Below are 18,757 nucleotides of genomic sequence, written 5' to 3'. Positions count from 1 at the left end.
GTGGGTCACGCCTGTAATCCCTGTACTTTGGGAGGCTGAGGTGGGCAGATCACTTGAGGTTAGGAGTTCAAGACCACCCTGGCCAATATGGGAAAACCCCGTCTCTACTAAAAATACAAAAGTTAGCAAGGCTTGGTTGCTTGTGCCTGTAATCCCAGCTACTTGGGAGGCTGAGGCAGGAGAATCGCTTGAATCCGGGAGGCAGGGGTTACAGTGAGCTGAGATCACGCCACTGCATTCCAGTCCAGCCTGGGTGACGGAGCAAGTCTCCGTCACAAAAAAGCAACAACAAAAAAGAATTTATAAAAATTTTGGGAAAAGTTGAGGTGTACTTTGACACTGCCATGTTGATTCTGAATTGTGATTCATGAATAATGCCACAGTGAACACTGGTGTGCAGATATCTGTTTGGGTTCTTGCTTTTGATTCTTTTGGGGCTATGTCTAGGAGTGGAATTGCTTGGTCATATGGTAAATCAATGTTTAATTTTCGGGAGAACCAACAAACTGATTTCCCAGCGACTGCACCATTTTACATTCCCAGCAGCAATGGACACAGACTCCAGTTTCTCAATTGGTTCTCAATTGAGTGGTTCTCAATTGTGCTCACGAGCTTAAAGAGAATAAAAAGCAGCAAAGGGTGTGCTGAAGGCAAACACTCTTGTAAGGGGAATAGCACTCCCTCTGATGCTGCTCTCCCCATGAATTTGAATAATTTAGCAACAATGAGCCTTGGCCCATGAGACACACACAGGGACCTCAGAGTACCTTGTTTTGGTGTCAAAAGTCATCACCCTATGGATGGATGAGCTGGGGCTCGCAACGCTGGACAACGTTTCCTAGAGTGATCTTGAGCAAATGGTAAGTCCAGAGGCTTTTTCCATACTCCATTGGTGAAGAGAGGTTTACAGAAAAATGAAAAGAATATGGCAAACTGATGCCACAGATAGAGGAATCAGATGCAGCACAGTGCTCCTAGTCAATCAAGGCAAATTCCTCCTCAAGCACGCAACCAACATGAATCACACACACGTCAGCCATGGTTCCAAGCTGAGGGAAAATTCCAATTAAAAGTAATTCATCACCACTTCATACCCTTTAGAATGGCTATTATCTAAAAAGGAAAAGAATGGGGCCGGGCATGGTGGGTCACACCTGTCATCCCAGCACTTTGGGAGGCCGAGATCGGCAGATCACTAGAGGTCAGGAGTTTGAGACCAACCTGGTCAATATGGTGAAACCCTGTCTCTATTAAAAATACAAAAATTAGCCAGGCGTGGTGGTGCTCGCCTGTAATCCCAGCTACGTGGGAGGTTGAGGGAGGAGAATCGCTTGAACCCAGGAGGCAGAGGTTGTAGTGAGCCGAGATCGCGCCAATGCACTCCAGCCTGGGTGACAGAGCAAGACTCCATCTCAAAAAAAAGAAAAGAATGGGTAAAATGACAAGTGTCGGCAAGGATGCAGAGAAATTGGAGCCTTTGTCCATTGCTGGTGGGAATGTAAAATGGTGCAGTCGCTGGGAAATCAGTGTTGGTTCTCTCCAAAATTAAACATAGAATTACCATATGACCCAGCAATTCCACTCCTGGACATAGACCCAAAAGAATCAAAAGCAAGGACCTAAACAGATATCTGCACACCAGTGTTCACTGCAGCATTATTCATGATAGACAATAAGAAACAACCCAAATATCCGTCAATGATATATAAACAAAATGTGGTATATACATACAATGAAATATGACTCAACCTTAAAAAATGAAACTCTGACCCATGCTACATCATCAATGAACCTTGAGAGTGTTATGCTACGTGAAATAAGCCAGACACAAAAGGGCAAATATTGTATGGTTCCACTCATATGAGGTACCTAGGACAGGCAAATTTATAGAAACACAAAGTAGAATAGAAGTGATCAGTTGTGGGCAACGGGGAGAATAGGGAGTTAGTGATTAATAGGTACAGAGTTTGTTTGAAATGATAAAAATGAGTTCTGGGGGGCCAGGTGCGGTAGCTCATGCCTGTAATCCCAGCTCTTTGGGAGGCCAAGGCAGGTGGATCACCTGAGGTCAGGAGTTCAAGACCAGCCTGGCCAACATGGTGAAACCCCCATCTCAACTAAAAACGCAAAAAATTAGCCAGGCGTGGTGGTGGGCGCCTGTAATCCCAACTACTTGGGAGGCTGAGGCAGAAAAATCACTTGAACCCAGGAGGCAGAGGTTGCAGTGAGCTGTGATCCCACCATTGTACTCCAGCGTGGGTAACAAGAGCAAAACACCATCTCAAAAAAAAAAAAGCAGGGGAGGGTTCTGGAAATGGATGGTAGTGATGGTTGTCTAACACTGGGAATGTACTTAATGCCACTGACTTGTACATTTAAAATGGTTAAAGTGGTAAAATCTTATACATAACCTACAATAAAAAATTTTAACTTATCAACCTAAAGCAATATTTATGAAATTATAAATAAGAGGAATAGGAAGAGGCAGTCTATATAAGCCTTATAAGGCAGTCTATATAAGCCTTGCTTATATAGACTTTTTATGATTACTTGTGTTCATAGTTGAGTTCATTATGACATCAAAAAAAAAAGGATTTGGGCCAGGTGTGGTTGTTCATGCCTGTAATCCTAGCACTTTGGGAGACCAAGACAGGCAGATCACTTGAGGTCTAGAGTTCAAGACCAGCCTGGCCAACATGGCAAAACCCTGTCTCTACTAAAATTACAAAAATTAGCTAGGTGTGGTGTTGCATGCCTGTAATCCCAGCTACTTGGGTGGCTGAGGTGGGAGGATGACTTGAACCCAGGAGGTGGAGGTTGCAGTGAGCTGAGATCACGCCACTGTACTCCAGCCTGGGTGACAGTGTGAGACCCTGTCTCAACGAAAGAAAGAATGAAAGAAAAGAAAGGAAGTAAAAGGAAAGGGAAAGGAAGGAAGGAAAAGAAAGAAAAGAAAGGATGAAAGAAAGATTTTGCTTCCATTCTATAAAATTCTAAATAAAATCAGTGTTGGCATAAAGTGGAGACAAAGGGAAAATTCAGACTTCAGAGCAAAGGACTCACATAATCTTTGAGGACTGAAGACATGTTCCTTGCATCCTCCCTGCTCGCTTGAGCACATAATTGTCAATAATGATGGTGGAAGTGAGGCCCCTCAGGCTGCAGGCTTGGCTTTCCTGCCAAACTACTGAGACATTTGGTCACTTAATCTATATGCAAAATGGGTTCATCCCTATTTACACCTAACATGGATTGCTATATTCATTGAGGGGGAAATATATATGTATATATGTGCGTGTGTGTGTGTGTGTGTGTGTGTGTGTGTATGTGCTGCTAAGGGTCATTTTCCATTTCTCCTTTAAAAAATAATTTCCTTTCCTTTCACCCTCAAGTCCATGTCATTTCAAATTCAGGTCACAGTCATGTAAAACGGAACACAGGAATAGAAATTCCCTATTATCCAAAATTAATGAAGAAAAAGCCATTATGTAACAAATTCTGAATTCTGGAAAGAAGCTACTAAATATAATAGTTAGACTTTGCTTAGAAGAGAAGACTGGTAGCTGAGCTTCCTTGAATTCTTTTTTTAAATACATAAATGGTTGCCATCACGTGAGATGGTTCTAATTAAATTTTGCTTAGCTAGAAGGGATTAATGAAAGGCAACGTCACAGCAGAATACAATGAAAGGAAAATCTCTAAGGCAAGTCAACTGCTTTCAGCTTTGTAGGGAAAGTAATGAAAAAGTGAGCTTATATTATATCTACATGTTAAAAGAAAATTATTGGTTTCAGATTTGTAACAATGAAAACAGTCTTCTCCTGGGATACACATTAAAAGTCGTATGAAAACAAATCAAATAAATGCACTGTATCACATATTATAAAGAATGTCATTCTTCAGACAGCACCTTGATTCTGCCTTTCAGCATCTGTGCACGTGCTCCCAATGAACTCTTTAGAAAATCCAGTATTCCCAATTCTAAGCAGGCAAGCCTCTTTCCCCCTTCTTTAGAAGATTCATCTTTAATTCTTCCCTTGCCTTCTTTTTCTCTAATTTCAGCAAAGACTGGTGAGCATCTTTCGTGCATTTTTCCCTGGTTGGACCTGAGGTATACTTTGAAGACAGGGCTGAGATTGAACATGGGATGTGAAGGAGAGTCAAGAATGGCCCTCAGCTTCCGGTCAGAGCAACTGAGTAAAGGGTGTTGCCATTCTGCAACCAAGAGGTGAGCCTTATGATGAAACTGAGAATACAGAAGACTCAGAGGAGAAAGAAAGAAACCAGATCTTGGCGTCAGCAAGGCTATCGCCTTCAGACTGCTCAGTCACGCGAACTATTAAATACCCTTTAAAAACGTCATTTTCTTCATTTACATACCATATAATACACTTGAATCCACAAAGTCATATCATACATGCTTTTACTGTTCACGCCAGTTTGAATGAGTTTTCTGTACTTTCCACAGAAAGAATTCTAAATGCTAAAGGGTGAACTGGCAGGTTGTAGAAAATGAACAGAGAAGACCAAGGGGCAAGTTAAGAATTAACTTGGACGTGGGGACTTGCAACCTGAGTATTACACAAGCTTAAAGAGGAGAAACTACTCTTCATGTTGTTTAAACAGGAGTTTTATGCTACAGGGCATTATGATCTGGACAAAATTTTGGGGCAAGACCTCAAAAGCACAGACAACAAAAGCAAAAACAGACAAATGGGATTACATCAAGCTAAGAAGCTTCTGTGCAGCAAAGGAAACAAAGCGAAGAAACAACCTTCAGAATTGGAAAAAACAGTCTCAAACTCTTCACTCAACAATTTTAAAATGGGCAAAAGACCTGAACAGACATTTCTCAAAAGACGACAAACAAATGGCCAACAGGTAGAAGAAAAAACGTTCATCATCACTAAATATGAAGGAAATGCAAAACCAAAATCACCGTAATATCTCACCACAGTTAGAATGGCTATTATGAAAAGGACAGAAAAAGAACAGATGCTGGTGAGGATGCAGAGAAAAGGGAAGGCTGGGATGCTGCTGGAGGGAATGTGAAGTGGTAGAGCCACTACAGAAAGCACTATGGACGTTCCCAAACAACTAAACACAGAGCTACCATCAGATCCACCAATCCCACCGCTGCGTATACATCGAAAGAAAGGAAATCAGTCTATCGGACATCTGTAATCCCACATTCACTGCAGCATCACTCACTATAGCCAAGATACAGCATCAACCTAATGCCCATCAACAGATGAATGGATGAAAAAGATGTAGTATGTCTACAAAATGGAATATTATTCAACCATAAAAAAAGAATGAAATCCTATCATTTGCAGCAACATGAATGGAACTGGAGGTCATTATGTGACGTGACATAAGCCAGGCACAGGAAGACAAACATCATATGCTCTCATTCATATGTGGGAGCTAAAAAAGTGGATCTCACAGAGGTAAAGAGTAGAATGGTGGCTACCACCAGACGCTGGGAAGAAAAAAGAGGAGAAAGGGCTGAAGACCAGTTAGTTAACAGGTTCAAAAATGCAGTTAGATAGGAGGAATAAGTTCTAGTAATAGATAGTACAGCAGGGAAATTATAGTTAATAACTTACTGTATATTTCAAAATAGCTAGAAGAAAAAGATTTGTCATGTTCTCAACACAAAATATAAACGTTTGAGATGATGAATATTTCAGTTGCCCTGATTTTATCATTACACATTGTATGTAGATATATAATAGCTGTACATATTTTGGGGGTGGTTCTGATATTTTGATACCTGTGCACATGCTCCCAATGAACTCTGTGGATGGTATTTTGATGCCTGTATCAAAATATCAGATGTATCCCCAAAATATGTACAACTATTATAGATCAATAAAAAATAATGAAACAATAAACAGGGGTCTCAATTTAAGAAAAGTTAAATATAATATGCTGCTAGGTAACCCAGATAGATGTCAGGCAAGCAGGTGTAAATTCAAGGTTAGAAGCCAAAAGACAATGGGAGACTGTGGACCAAGCCCTGAGAGGTATCTTCATGGTGAGGGAGAACTGCAAGGCGAGTCCTGGAAACACCCAAGTTTTGTGTTTGATGGTAGAAAGGACGAGGCTGTCTGAGGGGTGGGAAGAATCAGGAGAGAGCAGGGAGCTGGAGAGGGTTGAGGGAAGAAAAATCTCAAGAACAGTTGGGCAATCACCAGTATAAAGGATTCCTTCCAGAGCCAAGGAGAGAAGATGAGAATGGTGATGGGATGCGGTCATTACTCGCCCATCATGGCCCAGAAGCCACACACTTAGAAGGATGCAGATGATGACAGTGACACGTTTGCTAACAGATTTATTCATTTCAACTTATTCCCATATTCAACTCAGAACTACAATGAAATAGATTTTTCTCATATTGACTAAGAATATACATGAATGAAATCTTGAGTACCTGTAGCATAAAAGGGTATCTGCTCTATGGAAAGAACAACAGCAACAAAACTCTTACAGATAAGTATATGACGAATCACGCAAAAATATTTAAAGAGAAACCCAGAGGTTTACTTTGGAAAACTCAGATCAAGCAGTGTTTGGGGACTGACTTCAGAATCATCTGATGAATCCAACTTTCCTTTAATCTCATAAGGGCATAAAGCCTTCATCACTTTGCAACACAAGCTTCATGTCTGAACACCCACAACCCAGTGTGCGTGTCAGGTTTCATTTTGACCCTAAAAACTAATCATTGCAACATGTTCTACACGAGGGTTTATCATGACTCTAATACCAAACTTTTCTCTGCAGTATTTTTAAGGCTTTTATTTTTCAGTCTGGAATTACTTAAACTGGGGTTTGAGAGAGAGTTGCAAGGAGCTGAGGAGGCTGGACTGGGCTTTAGGACTGCATGCTCTGCCTTCTCTCTCTTGCCTTCAGTCCAAGGCCTCCTCGGTCTAGTGGAACAGGACTTGTTTCCCCTGCTTCAGTGTCACTCATATCTATAAGCGTGTAGGTCTGCCTGCAGTGTGGACATCTGAGACTGCAGTCTCTTTTTTCAGCAAAATGTGTAGCCCTTTAAGTTTCACAGCAACCCAGATCTTCTCCCAAATGGCAGGCAAAACAAAGTGTGGCTCCAGAATTCTGAGAGGATGGAAGGTAGTCAAAACACTCAGAACTCAGGCTTCGATTCTCACTTAATGCAAATGAAGAATGAGCTCTCACAGCATGGATGAAACCTCTCCACCTCGCTAAGGGCATAAGTACTTAGCACATTAGGACAGTCCTGTTTCTTGGTAGGGTTGCAGAAACGCTACACAAGATCTAAACGTCAGAGAAAATATCCTGGAGACTACGAGAAGCAATGTATCTTTTAGGGTCTTTTTATTTCTTTTTTCTTACCTCTAGAGCTAAATGTGTATTTTTCTGAGCGTGTCTCTGTCTCTTTCTATGCAAGGTTTTGGGGGAGCATCGTTTATTCTTTTATTCATTCAATTATTCGGCAAATGTTTGCTGATGTACACTTACTATACACCAGTTCCCTATAAGGTATGAAGGTAACTGGAGGACCAAGACACAGTTTCTGCCCTTGAGGAGCTCGGAGTTTAGTTAGGGAAGGAAACGTGGTAGGGAGGGAAACATGTAAAGGAGCTGGTGTCTCTCACATCCTCTCGCTTCCCATCCCCACCTGCCCAACTCCTCCTTTATCTCCTGCTTTTCCTTCTTTAAATTCATTACAGTGTAAAAGCCAAGGTGTATGTCCTAATACTTATCATTAAGTAGTTTTACCTTTCTCCTCCTTAATTTCAATAGTGAGAAAGTATAACATTATATTTCTCTAACTTAAAAAAAAGTTACACAAGTGAAATAATAGGATATCTGCAATTCCCTTTATAAGACTCCAGCAAGAAAAATATGTGGAGGGAAGATGGATGAAACAAGTTGGTAATAGTTGACAATTATTAAAGCTGCAAGAAGAGTATATGGTTTTTATTATACTATTCTCTCTGCTTTTCCAGATATATGAAAATGTACATAATAAAAAGCTAAAACATAAATAAATACAGTAGTTACACTGGATTTTACAAATATGGTCAAATTCTTTTTCTCCGTTAGTTGAAGGACATTGGGAAATTATTGAATCAGTATGGACAAAGAGCTGGTCAGAAAAAATAAGAGAAGAAACCTGGGAAATAAGTTACTTTTATATGACATATGTCAAAAACAATCCCCCAAATTCTTTCATATAATTTAGGATCCAACAACAATTGCCTTTCTCGATAGTCTCTGAGTATACACTCAATGCAATTTACTGTTATTTCTACCCATCTCTCCACAGAATTGCCAAATAAAAATGTCATCTGATTATTTCAGGTATTAGCTATACTCTTAGGGGTTGAACTGTGATACGGTGTGGCTGCGTCCCCACCCAAATCTCATCTTGAATTGTAGCTCAAATAATTCCCACAAGTTGTAGGAGGCGCCCAGTGGGAGACAATTGAATCATGGGGGTGCCTTCCCCCATACTGTTCTCGTCATAGTGAATAAGTCTCACGAGATTCGATGGTTTTATAAGGAGTTCCCCTTTTGCTTGGCTCTCATTCTCTTTCTTGCCTGCCACCATGTAAGATGGGTCTTTTGCCTTCTGCCATGATTGTGAGGCCTCCCCAGCCATGTAGAACTGTGAGCCCATTAAACTTCTTTTTCTTAATAAATTGACTAGTCTCAGGTATGTCTTTATCAGCAGCATGAAAACGGACCAACACAAACTATCCCCACAAAATTCATGTTGATGTTCTAACTTCCAGTATCTCAGAATGTGATCTTATTTGGAAAAAGGGCTGCTGCAGATATAATTAGTGAAGATGGGGTCACACTGGCATAAGGTAAGGCCTCTAATCCAATATGACTGGCAACCTTACAAAAAAGGGAAATTTGGGCTGGGCACGGTGGCTCACGCCTGCAATCCCAGCACTTTGGGAGGCCAAGGCGGGTGGATCACCAGGTCAGGAGATCGAGACCATCCTGGCTAACACGGTGAAACCCCATCTCTACTAAAAATACAAAAAATTAGCTGGGCGTGGTGGCAGGCGCCTGTAGTCCCAGCTACTTGGGAGGCTGAGGCAGAAGAATGGCGTGAACCTGGGAGGCGGAGCTTGCAGTGAGCCGAGATCGCACCACTGCACTCCGGCCTGGGTGACACAGCAAGACTCCGTCTCAAAAAAAAAAAAAAAGGTGGGGGCAAATTTGAACATAAACACACCCTGGAAGAACTCGTGTGACGATGGAGAAAGAGACTGAGGTGATGCTTCTGCTTCTGCAAGCCAAGTATTGCCAAAGATTGCCGGGAAGCCACCAGAAGCCAGGGGGGGTCATGGAACAGAGTCTCTCTCGCAGCCCTCAGAAGGAACCCACCCTCCCAGCATCAAGCCTTTGGAAGTAAGGCAACATACCTCCGTTGTTTAAGCGGCCCGGTTTGTGGTAATTTGTTACGACAGCCCTAACAAACTAATACATGCAACAAGGTGGTTTTTAGAAGGCAGGTGATTCAGTGAGTGACAATTAAGTACTATGAACAAGAGCAAGTGGTTAGGGATTCAAGGCATTCTTCCCCGACAGCTCCACGGGACAGCATGTCTGTGTCTGTTAAAAATACAGAGGGTACCTTTAAGTCCATAGCAGCAACGAGCTATTACCAAACCAGTGACTTAGGGCCCTGTGAATACTTCCACGGGGAAAAACAAAGGCACACAAAGATTACACGTGAGCATAAGTGAAAAAGTTATTTAAACCTAAATTACAATTAGGAAATAGAAGTTGCCAAATTCAAAAACATCCGGGGCATTAGTACAGACTCATGTGCTCGTGATTATAAATGAGTTGAATGCAGTCAGAACTCTTAAGGGGTTAAATATATTACTTTAATCCAAAGTCCGGTTTAAAATCATTGCCTTTGTATGTGTGTGTTCTGCTTAATACACCAGCTGGCACCTGTCGTCGTAATCATACAATGGCCACATACAGGTGATGCTTGCTGGCTGGTGAAAGCACTTTCTTGATCTTTAGTGGTGAGATAAGAATGTGGGTTCCCACACAAATGATATACAGTCACCCAGAAAATGAACACTTGGAATCTTCACCTCGTACCCAGTGAAGTAACCTGTAGCATTCCTTTTTGTGAAGAACATTCCTAATTTAAAAGGCAGTAAATATCACTGAGAGTTTGAGAATGAACTTCAGAAAGAATCCACTGGAAAGGTTCTGAAGCTGTGATCCCTGGAGGGTTCTAGGTGGGCACTGGAAGGGGTGAGCAGTGAGTGAGGTCATGATTCTTCCTCACCTCTGTTCTTCTCTTTGGGTCCTAAGCTACAGTTTTATTCTGAAGTCAATGATTTCATGCCCTAAGTTCTGTGAGGAGCCATCATCCTTAGCACATATTTGTTTATTAAACAAGCCAGTTGATTGCAAACTCAAGGGCAAGGCCTTGAAAGACCCACATCTATCCTTCTAGTCTTTGCAATTTCATAATTTATACTCGATCCACTTTTTTTTTCTTTTTTTTTTTGAGACGGAGTCTCGTTCTGTAGCCCAGGATGGAGTGCAGTGGTGTGATGTCGGCTCACTGCAACCTCCACCTCCCAGGTTCAAGTGATCCTCCCGCCTCAGCCTCCCATGTAGCTGGGATTACAGGTGCCTGCCACCGCGCCCAGTAAATTTTTGTATTTTTAGTAGAGATGGGGTTTCACCATGTTGGCCAGGCTAGTCTCGAACTCCTGACCTCATGATCCCCAACTCTGCCTCCCAAATGCTGGGATTACAGGCATGAGTCACTGCACCAGGCCCTAATCCACTTTCAAAATAGAGCTGTATGTTTGTCCACTGGTCACTCCTTCCAAGACACGGAGGAAGCTCCTAGTTGAAGGCCGGAAAGCCTGGCAGGCCTGGGAGGACTACATGAAGCCCAGTCCCTTCAGGCATCTGCCTAGAAGAGATGGTGGAGACCACGAATGCAATTTCAAAAAAGATGGTGCGGGGAGAACCAGAATTCCTTGCTCATAGTGCTGGAGGGGTGACAAGAGGAGTTAGTCCAACCTCAGAGACAGGCCTAGCAGAGAGGCGAGCAGAGAGCAGAAGCCCCTACATCTGACGGGGAAAACATTTCAGGAAGGAAGAAGTATTCAATCATGTCACTCTTCTATGAAATCAGGAAGGAGCTGACTGGGGCAAGTCTATTAGGCCTGGGACTGAAGAGTCGTTGTCATACACAGGGGTTGGCAGGAATGTAGGCAAGAAAGAAACAGATGATGGACAGGGAGTACTCGGTTCACTTACCTTCTGGTCAACAAATATTTATCGAGCAACAGCTACATCCCAGATATGGTGCTGGGCCCTGGCGGTTGTAAAGATCAACTGCGCTCAGGGTCCCTCCGGAGCTTTGAGTCTAGTTTGGGAAAGAGTCACTAGGAGAGCATTTCAAGTTCATACAAGTGGAGGAAGGTCTTGCCAATGTAAGCTCTGAGTGCCCGGGCAATAGCCCTCAGCCCAGCCTTGAGTTCAAGGAAGACTCGTGGCAGAAATGACGCTGGTGCTGAGAATGAAAAAGGACAGCAGATCCAGGGACTTCTCCCCACCAAGACGGACAGCCATCTGGCAGCGTTCTGCAGTAACAACTATGTAAAATTATGGAAAGAGGCTTGGGCCACCTCATGCAAACTATGGAGACGGAATAGGTCAAAGGGGAATCAAGCACTGGGGGAAGGAATGCAATTCACATTGACCAAGAAAACGTTACCTTTGGCCATGGTTCACTGAAGGAGAGTAGGAAACTGTTCCAAATATTTTACTAAACACTCTTATTTCAGAATTCAGTGTTGTTGTTTCTTTTTTTTTTTTTTTTTTTTTTTTTTTTTGAAGCCACGTAATTACAAAGCTCCTATGGGTGAGGGAAAAAGCATTTCGTATTTAATGTTCTGGTTTGGCTTTGGTTTCAATCAGTGGTAGAATGGGCATAGAACAGTCTCAGAAACGAAAGGAGGGTGTTCGAGTTTGGTTAGAAAGGCAGGGCACGGTACAAGTAAACACAGTACAATGTTGCTTCTGAAATCAGAGGCCACCATAACGCAGTGGCAATTTTTAATTCTTAGAGATAAATACATGCAGAAACTTTCCATAAATAACATGCTTTCATTTTTTCATGATTACATTGAGCTTTTGTGACAAAGCCTGGTCACATTATGATGTAAATTTTTCCCCATGTAACATTTCCCTCTGCTTATCTTGGGGAACACTTCAAAACGAAGCCAAAATGTTAATTACCTCTCTTTTATCAAGTATTCTTGGGAACTAATAAAACATCAGGGACGTGGAACACCACATAATTACAAAGGAATGGGGCCAGGAGCTTCCAAAAAGGAAATCTGAAGGCATCCAAGGGATTCTAATGCCCATGGGTAACAGCGGAGAGCAACTGGGGAAAAACACAAGACAAAGGAACCAGGAAAGTCTTCACACAAAGAAGGACATGAAGGCATAGAAGCACCCACAAATTTTAAAAACTAAAGAAAAATCTTACAAAACAAATACATGACCTTTCCAAACTGCATGTCAGAAAATATAAGAAAAAATGAATTCAAAAATAAATATGATAAATTGTTATTCAGAATTTTAAAACCAAAAAAAAAATGTTTTTTTTAAGTTCAGAGGTACCTATGCAGGTTATATGGGTAAACTTGTGTCATGGGGGTTTGCTGTACAGATTGTTTCATCACCCAGATATAAAGCCATGTATCCATGAGTTATTTTTCCTGATCCTCTCCCTCTTCTCACCCTCTACCTTCCGACAGGCCTCACTGTGTGTTGTTCCCCTCTCTGTGTGTCCGTGTGTTCTCACTGTTTAGCTGTCATTTATAAGTGAGAACGTGCAGTATCTGGTTTTCTGTTCCTGTGTTAGTTTGGTAAGGATAAATGCCTCCAGCTCCATCCATGTCCCTGCCAAGGACATGAACTCATCCTTTTTTATGGCTGCATAGTATTCCATGGTATATCTGTACCACATTTTCTTTATCCAGTCTATCATTGATGGGCATTTAAGTTAATTCCATGTCTTTGCTATTGTGAACAGTGTTGCAATGAACATATGTGTGCATATGTCTTTATAATAGAACAATTTATATTCCTTTGGGTATATACCTAGTAATGGGATTGCTGGGTCGCATGGTAGTTCTGCTTTTAGCTCTTTGAGGAATGGCCACACTGTTTTCCCCAATGGTTGAACTAATTTACATTTCCACCATAAGTGTAAAAGTGTTCCTTTTTCTCCACAACCTCACCAAGCATCTATTATTTTTTGACTTTTTAGTAATAGCTATACTGACGGGCGTGAGATGGTATTTCAAGGTTTGATTTGCATTTCTCTAATGATCAGTGATGTTGAGAGTTTTTTCATGATTGTTGGCTGTATGTCTTCTTTTGAAAAGTGTCTTTTCATGTCTTTGCCCACTTTTTTATGGGGTTTTTTCTTGTAAATTTAAGTTCCTTATAGATGCTGGATATTAGATCTTTGCCAGATGCATAGCTTGCAAAAATTTTCTCCCATTCCATAGGTTGTTTACTGGATCGATAGTTTCTTTTGCTGTGCAGAAACTGTTAAGTTTAGTTAGATGCCATTTGTCAATTTTTGCTTTTATCGCAATTGCTTTTGGCGTCTTCATCATGAAATCTTTGCCCACGCCTATGTCCTCAATGGTGCTGCCTAGGTTGTCTTCCAGGGTTTTTACAGTCAACCAAAATGGTTTTTAATCTACCCTTATACACAGTGTTTCAAAAAACTTATATTTAACAAAAATCATGATGTAGGGCTATTTACTGATTTTAAAATACTACAAGTTGTTGTTGCAAGAGAAAAAGTCTATAAGGACACAGACCAATGTGATAAAGGGGATGTCTCTAAGGCAGTGTTTGGGAAAATTTAATTTTACTTTTATTTTTGTTCATCTATATTCTCTAATTTTTTCAATTGTTAATTACTTAAGAAACTAAAAATCTTAACTTTAGAGCAATGTTCACGACAATGCTATTACAATGCAAGATCCTAAAGTGTTTTTTTTTGTTTGTTTGTTTTTTTGTTTGTTTTTTTTTTTTTTGACAGTTATGAAATGCATGTTTATTCTGAAACATCTAACTAGTTGTACAGCTAACCCATGACAAATTACCAGATTAATTTTACTTTATTTCTTCAGGCCGGGGGTTTTTCGATGACTTCAAATTTGGGATCTTCAAATTTGAAGGTGGGAAATGTATTCATGTCTGCTTTACCAAACATTTGCTTGAGCTTAAAAAGCTCCTTCTCCAGCTCTTGCTGATACTCTGGACCAGTATCAACAGGTCCTCCAGATGTCTGTCGCTTAGATTTGTATTCTCTAATCTTGTCCACAAAGAGTTTCTGTACAGGATCAAGTTCCTTATTAAATGCTACTGCTGTAACACCAATGTTCCTCCGAAAATGGACTGAGACTGCTGACCGAATGATAGAGGAGAACCTGAAGAGCCTCTGAAGAATCATGCTGATTCTGTTACTTGCACTCAGTCCCGAGCTGCCAAAGCCTCCGCCGCCACCGCCACCGCCACCGCCACCGCTCTGATCCTAAAGTGTTTTATGAATTATCATTAAAAAAATAAGTTGAATATGGGCCGGGCACGGTGGTCCATGCCTATAATCCCAACACTTTGGAAGGCCAAGGTGGATGGATCACCTGAGGTCAGGAGTTCAAGACCAGCCTCACCAACATGGAGAAACCCCATCTCTACTAAAAATTAGCCAGGCGTGGTGGCACATGCCTGTAATCCCAGCTACTCGGGAGGCTGAGGCAGGAGAATCACTTGAACCCAGAAGGTGGAGGTCACGGTGAGCTGAGATTGCGCCATTGCACTGCAGTCTGGGCAACAAGAGTGAAACTCCATCTCAAAAAAATAAAATAAAATAAAAAAGCAGATTCACAGAGCTAGAGGAATGCATAAGTGACTATTCCTCTACTCCCTCTCTCATGTGAACAGCTGATGAAAGACTGAAAAGAATGCAACCCTCTGCCTCTTATCTACCCACACCTTTTACAATTTCTTCCTCCTTCCGCTTTAAACACTAAAGCACTCAAAAGCATCTTTGGCGAAAGGCACAGACCTATCTCCTGGGCACACGTCCTTAACCTTGGCAAAATAAACTTCTAAATTGATTGAGACCTGTCTCGGGCACTTTTTGGTTTACAGAGGGAACCACTAAGTTGGTAAAGCTAGGTCAAACGAGAATGAGAGTCCACCAATAAATATATCTAAAAGAAGTTTGCCCAGTTAGAGAACGGGGAGGAACTGCTAATGGGTTTCTTCTTGGGGCAATGAGAATGCTCTAAAATGGACTGTGCTGATGGTTATACAACTCTGAAATTACTAGAAACCCCTGGAGTGTACACTTTAAATGGGTGAATTGTGCATTATGTGAATTATATTACAAAGCTGTGTTTGTTTTTTGTTCTGAGACAGAGTCTCGCTCTGTTGCCCAGGCTGGTCTGCAGTGTTGCAATCTCAGCTCACCACAACCTCCGTCTCCCATGTTCAAGCAATTCTCCTGCCTCAGCCTTCCGAGAAGCTGGGACTACAGGTGCATGCCACCACGTCCGGGTAATTTTTGTATTTTTAGTAGAGAAGGGGCTTCACCATGTTGGCCAGGCTGGTCTCGAACTCCCAACCTCAGGTGATCCGCCTACCTCGGCCTCCCAAAGTGCTAGGATTACAGGTGTGAGCCACCGCACCTGGCCACGAACTTGTTATTTTTTAAAAGTTAAAAACAAAGCCAGGTATGACACCCTAAACAAACAACACTTGGGTAGGCTTGTGAAGCAACGCCCCTGGCCAACATTTGAAGAACTACATGCTGCTGTTACCTTTATGCCTTATTTCCAAATTTTAAATAATTTTTTTAACATTAACATGATATTTTTATTCCTTTTGAGGTTTCTGTGGGTTTGGGTTTGTGCTAAATGTTCTGGTCTAAGTGTGGATCTTTGAAATGGCTGTATCCATGGGTATTTATGTTTCCCAGGTGGTTTCTAGTGGGCCAGAGTTTAGCACGATACCCCTCGTCCTGGTAGTGTGGGTGGGACAGTGCCCCGTGTCCTCATCTTCACACCCCTATTTTCCAGCTGCATGACCCTGGGCACGTGAAGCCCACAATCTCAGCTGTCTCCGACTCTAAAATGGAAATTAGCACCACCAGCCTTGTAGGACTGTAAAGGACAGACAGGATGACGTACATGAAGCTTCAGCCTAGCCCTAAGACACAGTAGACACTCTACAAGTAATTCCTCTTCTCTCTCTCCAGATTGAGGGGAAAGCAAATTTATTAAAAGTACAAGTCATTTAATAGGACTCCAAAATTACTGGGAACTTGCAACAAGACTGAGGGAAAGGAAATGTGGCGTATTTTTAAATAAAGAAAAAGAGAATCTAACTAACAAGAAGGTCAATGATTAGAAGAATAGGCAAGCCTGAGCCTCGGGCAACTGTAGCCTATGCAGGCCAGTGAGGGGAGAAGTTTCCTCTTTATTTACTCTAAAAGAGAAAACATACAAAGGATTCCAACGGCCACTTCTAGGCTGAGAGGTAATGACAGAGAACCAGAGCTTGTGCCTCTCATAAACTCCTTCCCCAGCCTTCCGAGTTCCACCCAAAGGCCAGGCGCTGGCAGGTGAGACCAGGCAGGGCCTTGGCTGGCATTCTCTCAGGGCCCCTCACAGTCTCCCTCTGAGCCCAGGCTCTCCTGTAAATCAGGAAACCCAGCTTGACCAGGACAATGGTAGGAGGTGCTGTGCAGCAGAAAGGTAACATGCCCCCAAGGACCAGGCTTGCAGAGCCTGGGCCTGCCACCCCCTCTTCAACACCAACAACTGAAGGCCCCCAAGGTGTGACCCCATCCATCTAAAGGTAGAAAATGTAGCAGAAACCACAGCCTCTTCCAGTCCAAGAGTAGAAGAAAATTGGCCAGCACAGTGACTCACACCTATAATCCCAGCACTTTGGGAGGCCAAGGCAGGCGAATCGTTTGAAGTCAGCAGTTCAAGACCAGCCTGGCCAACATAGCAAAACTCTGCCTCTACTAAAAATATAATAAAATTAGCCAAGCCTGGTGGCAGGCACGTGTAATCCCAGCTACTCGGGAGGCTGAGGCATGAGAATCGCTTGAACCTGGGAGGCAGAGGTTGCAGTGAGCAGAGATCACACCACTGTGTTCCAGCCTGGGTGACAGAGCAAGACTCCATCTCAAAAAACAAAAAATAAGAAGAAAATCAGGTATAATAATATTTAAAAAGGACCCCTCACAATTAGGGAGGAAGTTTCCTCAACCTCCTGCAAATCTTCATTGACCGCAATCAAAATCTCTCATTCCACAATTATGTGTGATGGCACTCAGTCCCCTGGGCATTAATCAGTTCCTACACTGTGCAATTATCTGTATCTGTAAGACAAAGATATAAAGAAGACCTTCTGACAAGTACCCAAGATAAAAGGTATCCGCATTAAACGTGAGCTGAAAGGGGGATTGGTTTAGGAGAAGTAATAGGCTGCTACAAAGGTAACAGGGCTGCTATGAGGCTTCCTTTTCCATACCTTGATGAACTCACACAAGGCAAAAGTCTCAAATGGGAAAAGGGAAACTGGGAAACACAATACACATCCTGCGTGACTAAATTAGAAACCAACAGGAAAATCCACAACTGGACCAAACTGATAGCTATCAAGACTCCACTGAGTAATAAGGATCATTCGAAAATCCCCATACCTAGCTTCAAAACTACAGAAATGCAGAGTGAGAAGGAGATTGATCGACGGCACCACAGATGAAAAGACTGAGGCATTTTAACAAACACATTAACAAGGTGCCATGGCTGCCAAAAGAGCCACTAGGAGAAGAGACTGCATAAACAGAGGTATATTATCTCGGATGGAGGAGGTGAGCGTTCCATACAACAAATCTTTATTTACTCCTCCTGAGACAGGGTTCAGGGTTCCAAGCCCTCATTGCTTGGTTGCAGCCCCTCTCTGGCTTAAGTTTTCCAACAAGAGAATATAACCAGAAACCACTTCCTAAGAGGAGTGTGGGATCCACCTGAAAGGGAAGACAGCTTGCAACTTAGCTGTCTGCAAATACTTGAAGACCTGATATTTGCAGGAAGGATTAAGCTTGTTCTGTTTGTCCCTGAAGGATGGAAATCCTGTAGAAACAAAGGGTGGAAGTTACAGGGTATCAGATTTCAGCTCACTTTCAGAGAGAAAGATGTAAGGTCTGCCTGGAAATGGAGGCGAGAGGACTGAGTGGTCACCAGAGCTGTTGCTCTGTGTTATAACTGCTCCATGACTGGGGAAAGCATCCACATACTCCACACGACCCAGGTTACACGCAACACACAAACCTTCTTCTACATCCACCCTGAATCCTAAAACTACTGAATCCAACCACACTGAGAAAAAGCTTTAGTTGTTGTTAATCATTACTTTAAGTTGAGGAAATGGGCTGCCGGTATAATAAAACACAGCTAAAGGATTCTTTGGAAGAAGAAAAGACAGAGAGCGCTTTATTTCAGGCAAGTGCAATACCTGCGGCACATTTTACAGCTGAAGGTGGAACGTGGAGCTTGAAGCAGCAAACTTGGTCCTTTTCCATCGGATTCATTACAACGATTAAACTCAGGCTGGAGCCCTAAGCACACTGCCACCCTCAGCCATTTCGCCA

The 18,757-nt window shown here is 42.3% G+C and overlaps 2 protein-coding genes across 4 annotated transcripts in view; both read right to left on the bottom strand.

Moving 5' to 3' along the window:
* The window catches only part of LOC105469029 (protein kinase C alpha), a 528,020-nt gene that overhangs the window by 331,760 nt on the left and 177,503 nt on the right, over positions 1 to 18,757 (bottom strand). The window lies entirely within an intron of this gene.
* LOC139359670 (ATP synthase-coupling factor 6, mitochondrial) lies at positions 14,126 to 14,610 on the bottom strand. Its single transcript, XM_071083485.1, has one exon. The coding sequence runs from the start codon at positions 14,537 to 14,539 to the stop codon at positions 14,213 to 14,215; it is 327 nt and encodes a 108-aa protein (XP_070939586.1). The 5' UTR covers positions 14,540 to 14,610; the 3' UTR covers positions 14,126 to 14,212.

This window comes from Macaca nemestrina, chromosome 17 (assembly GCF_043159975.1).
Source record: "Macaca nemestrina isolate mMacNem1 chromosome 17, mMacNem.hap1, whole genome shotgun sequence".
In the NCBI taxonomy this organism is placed as follows: domain Eukaryota; kingdom Metazoa; phylum Chordata; class Mammalia; order Primates; family Cercopithecidae; genus Macaca; species Macaca nemestrina.
This window is presented reverse-complemented; position numbering and strand designations above follow the sequence as displayed.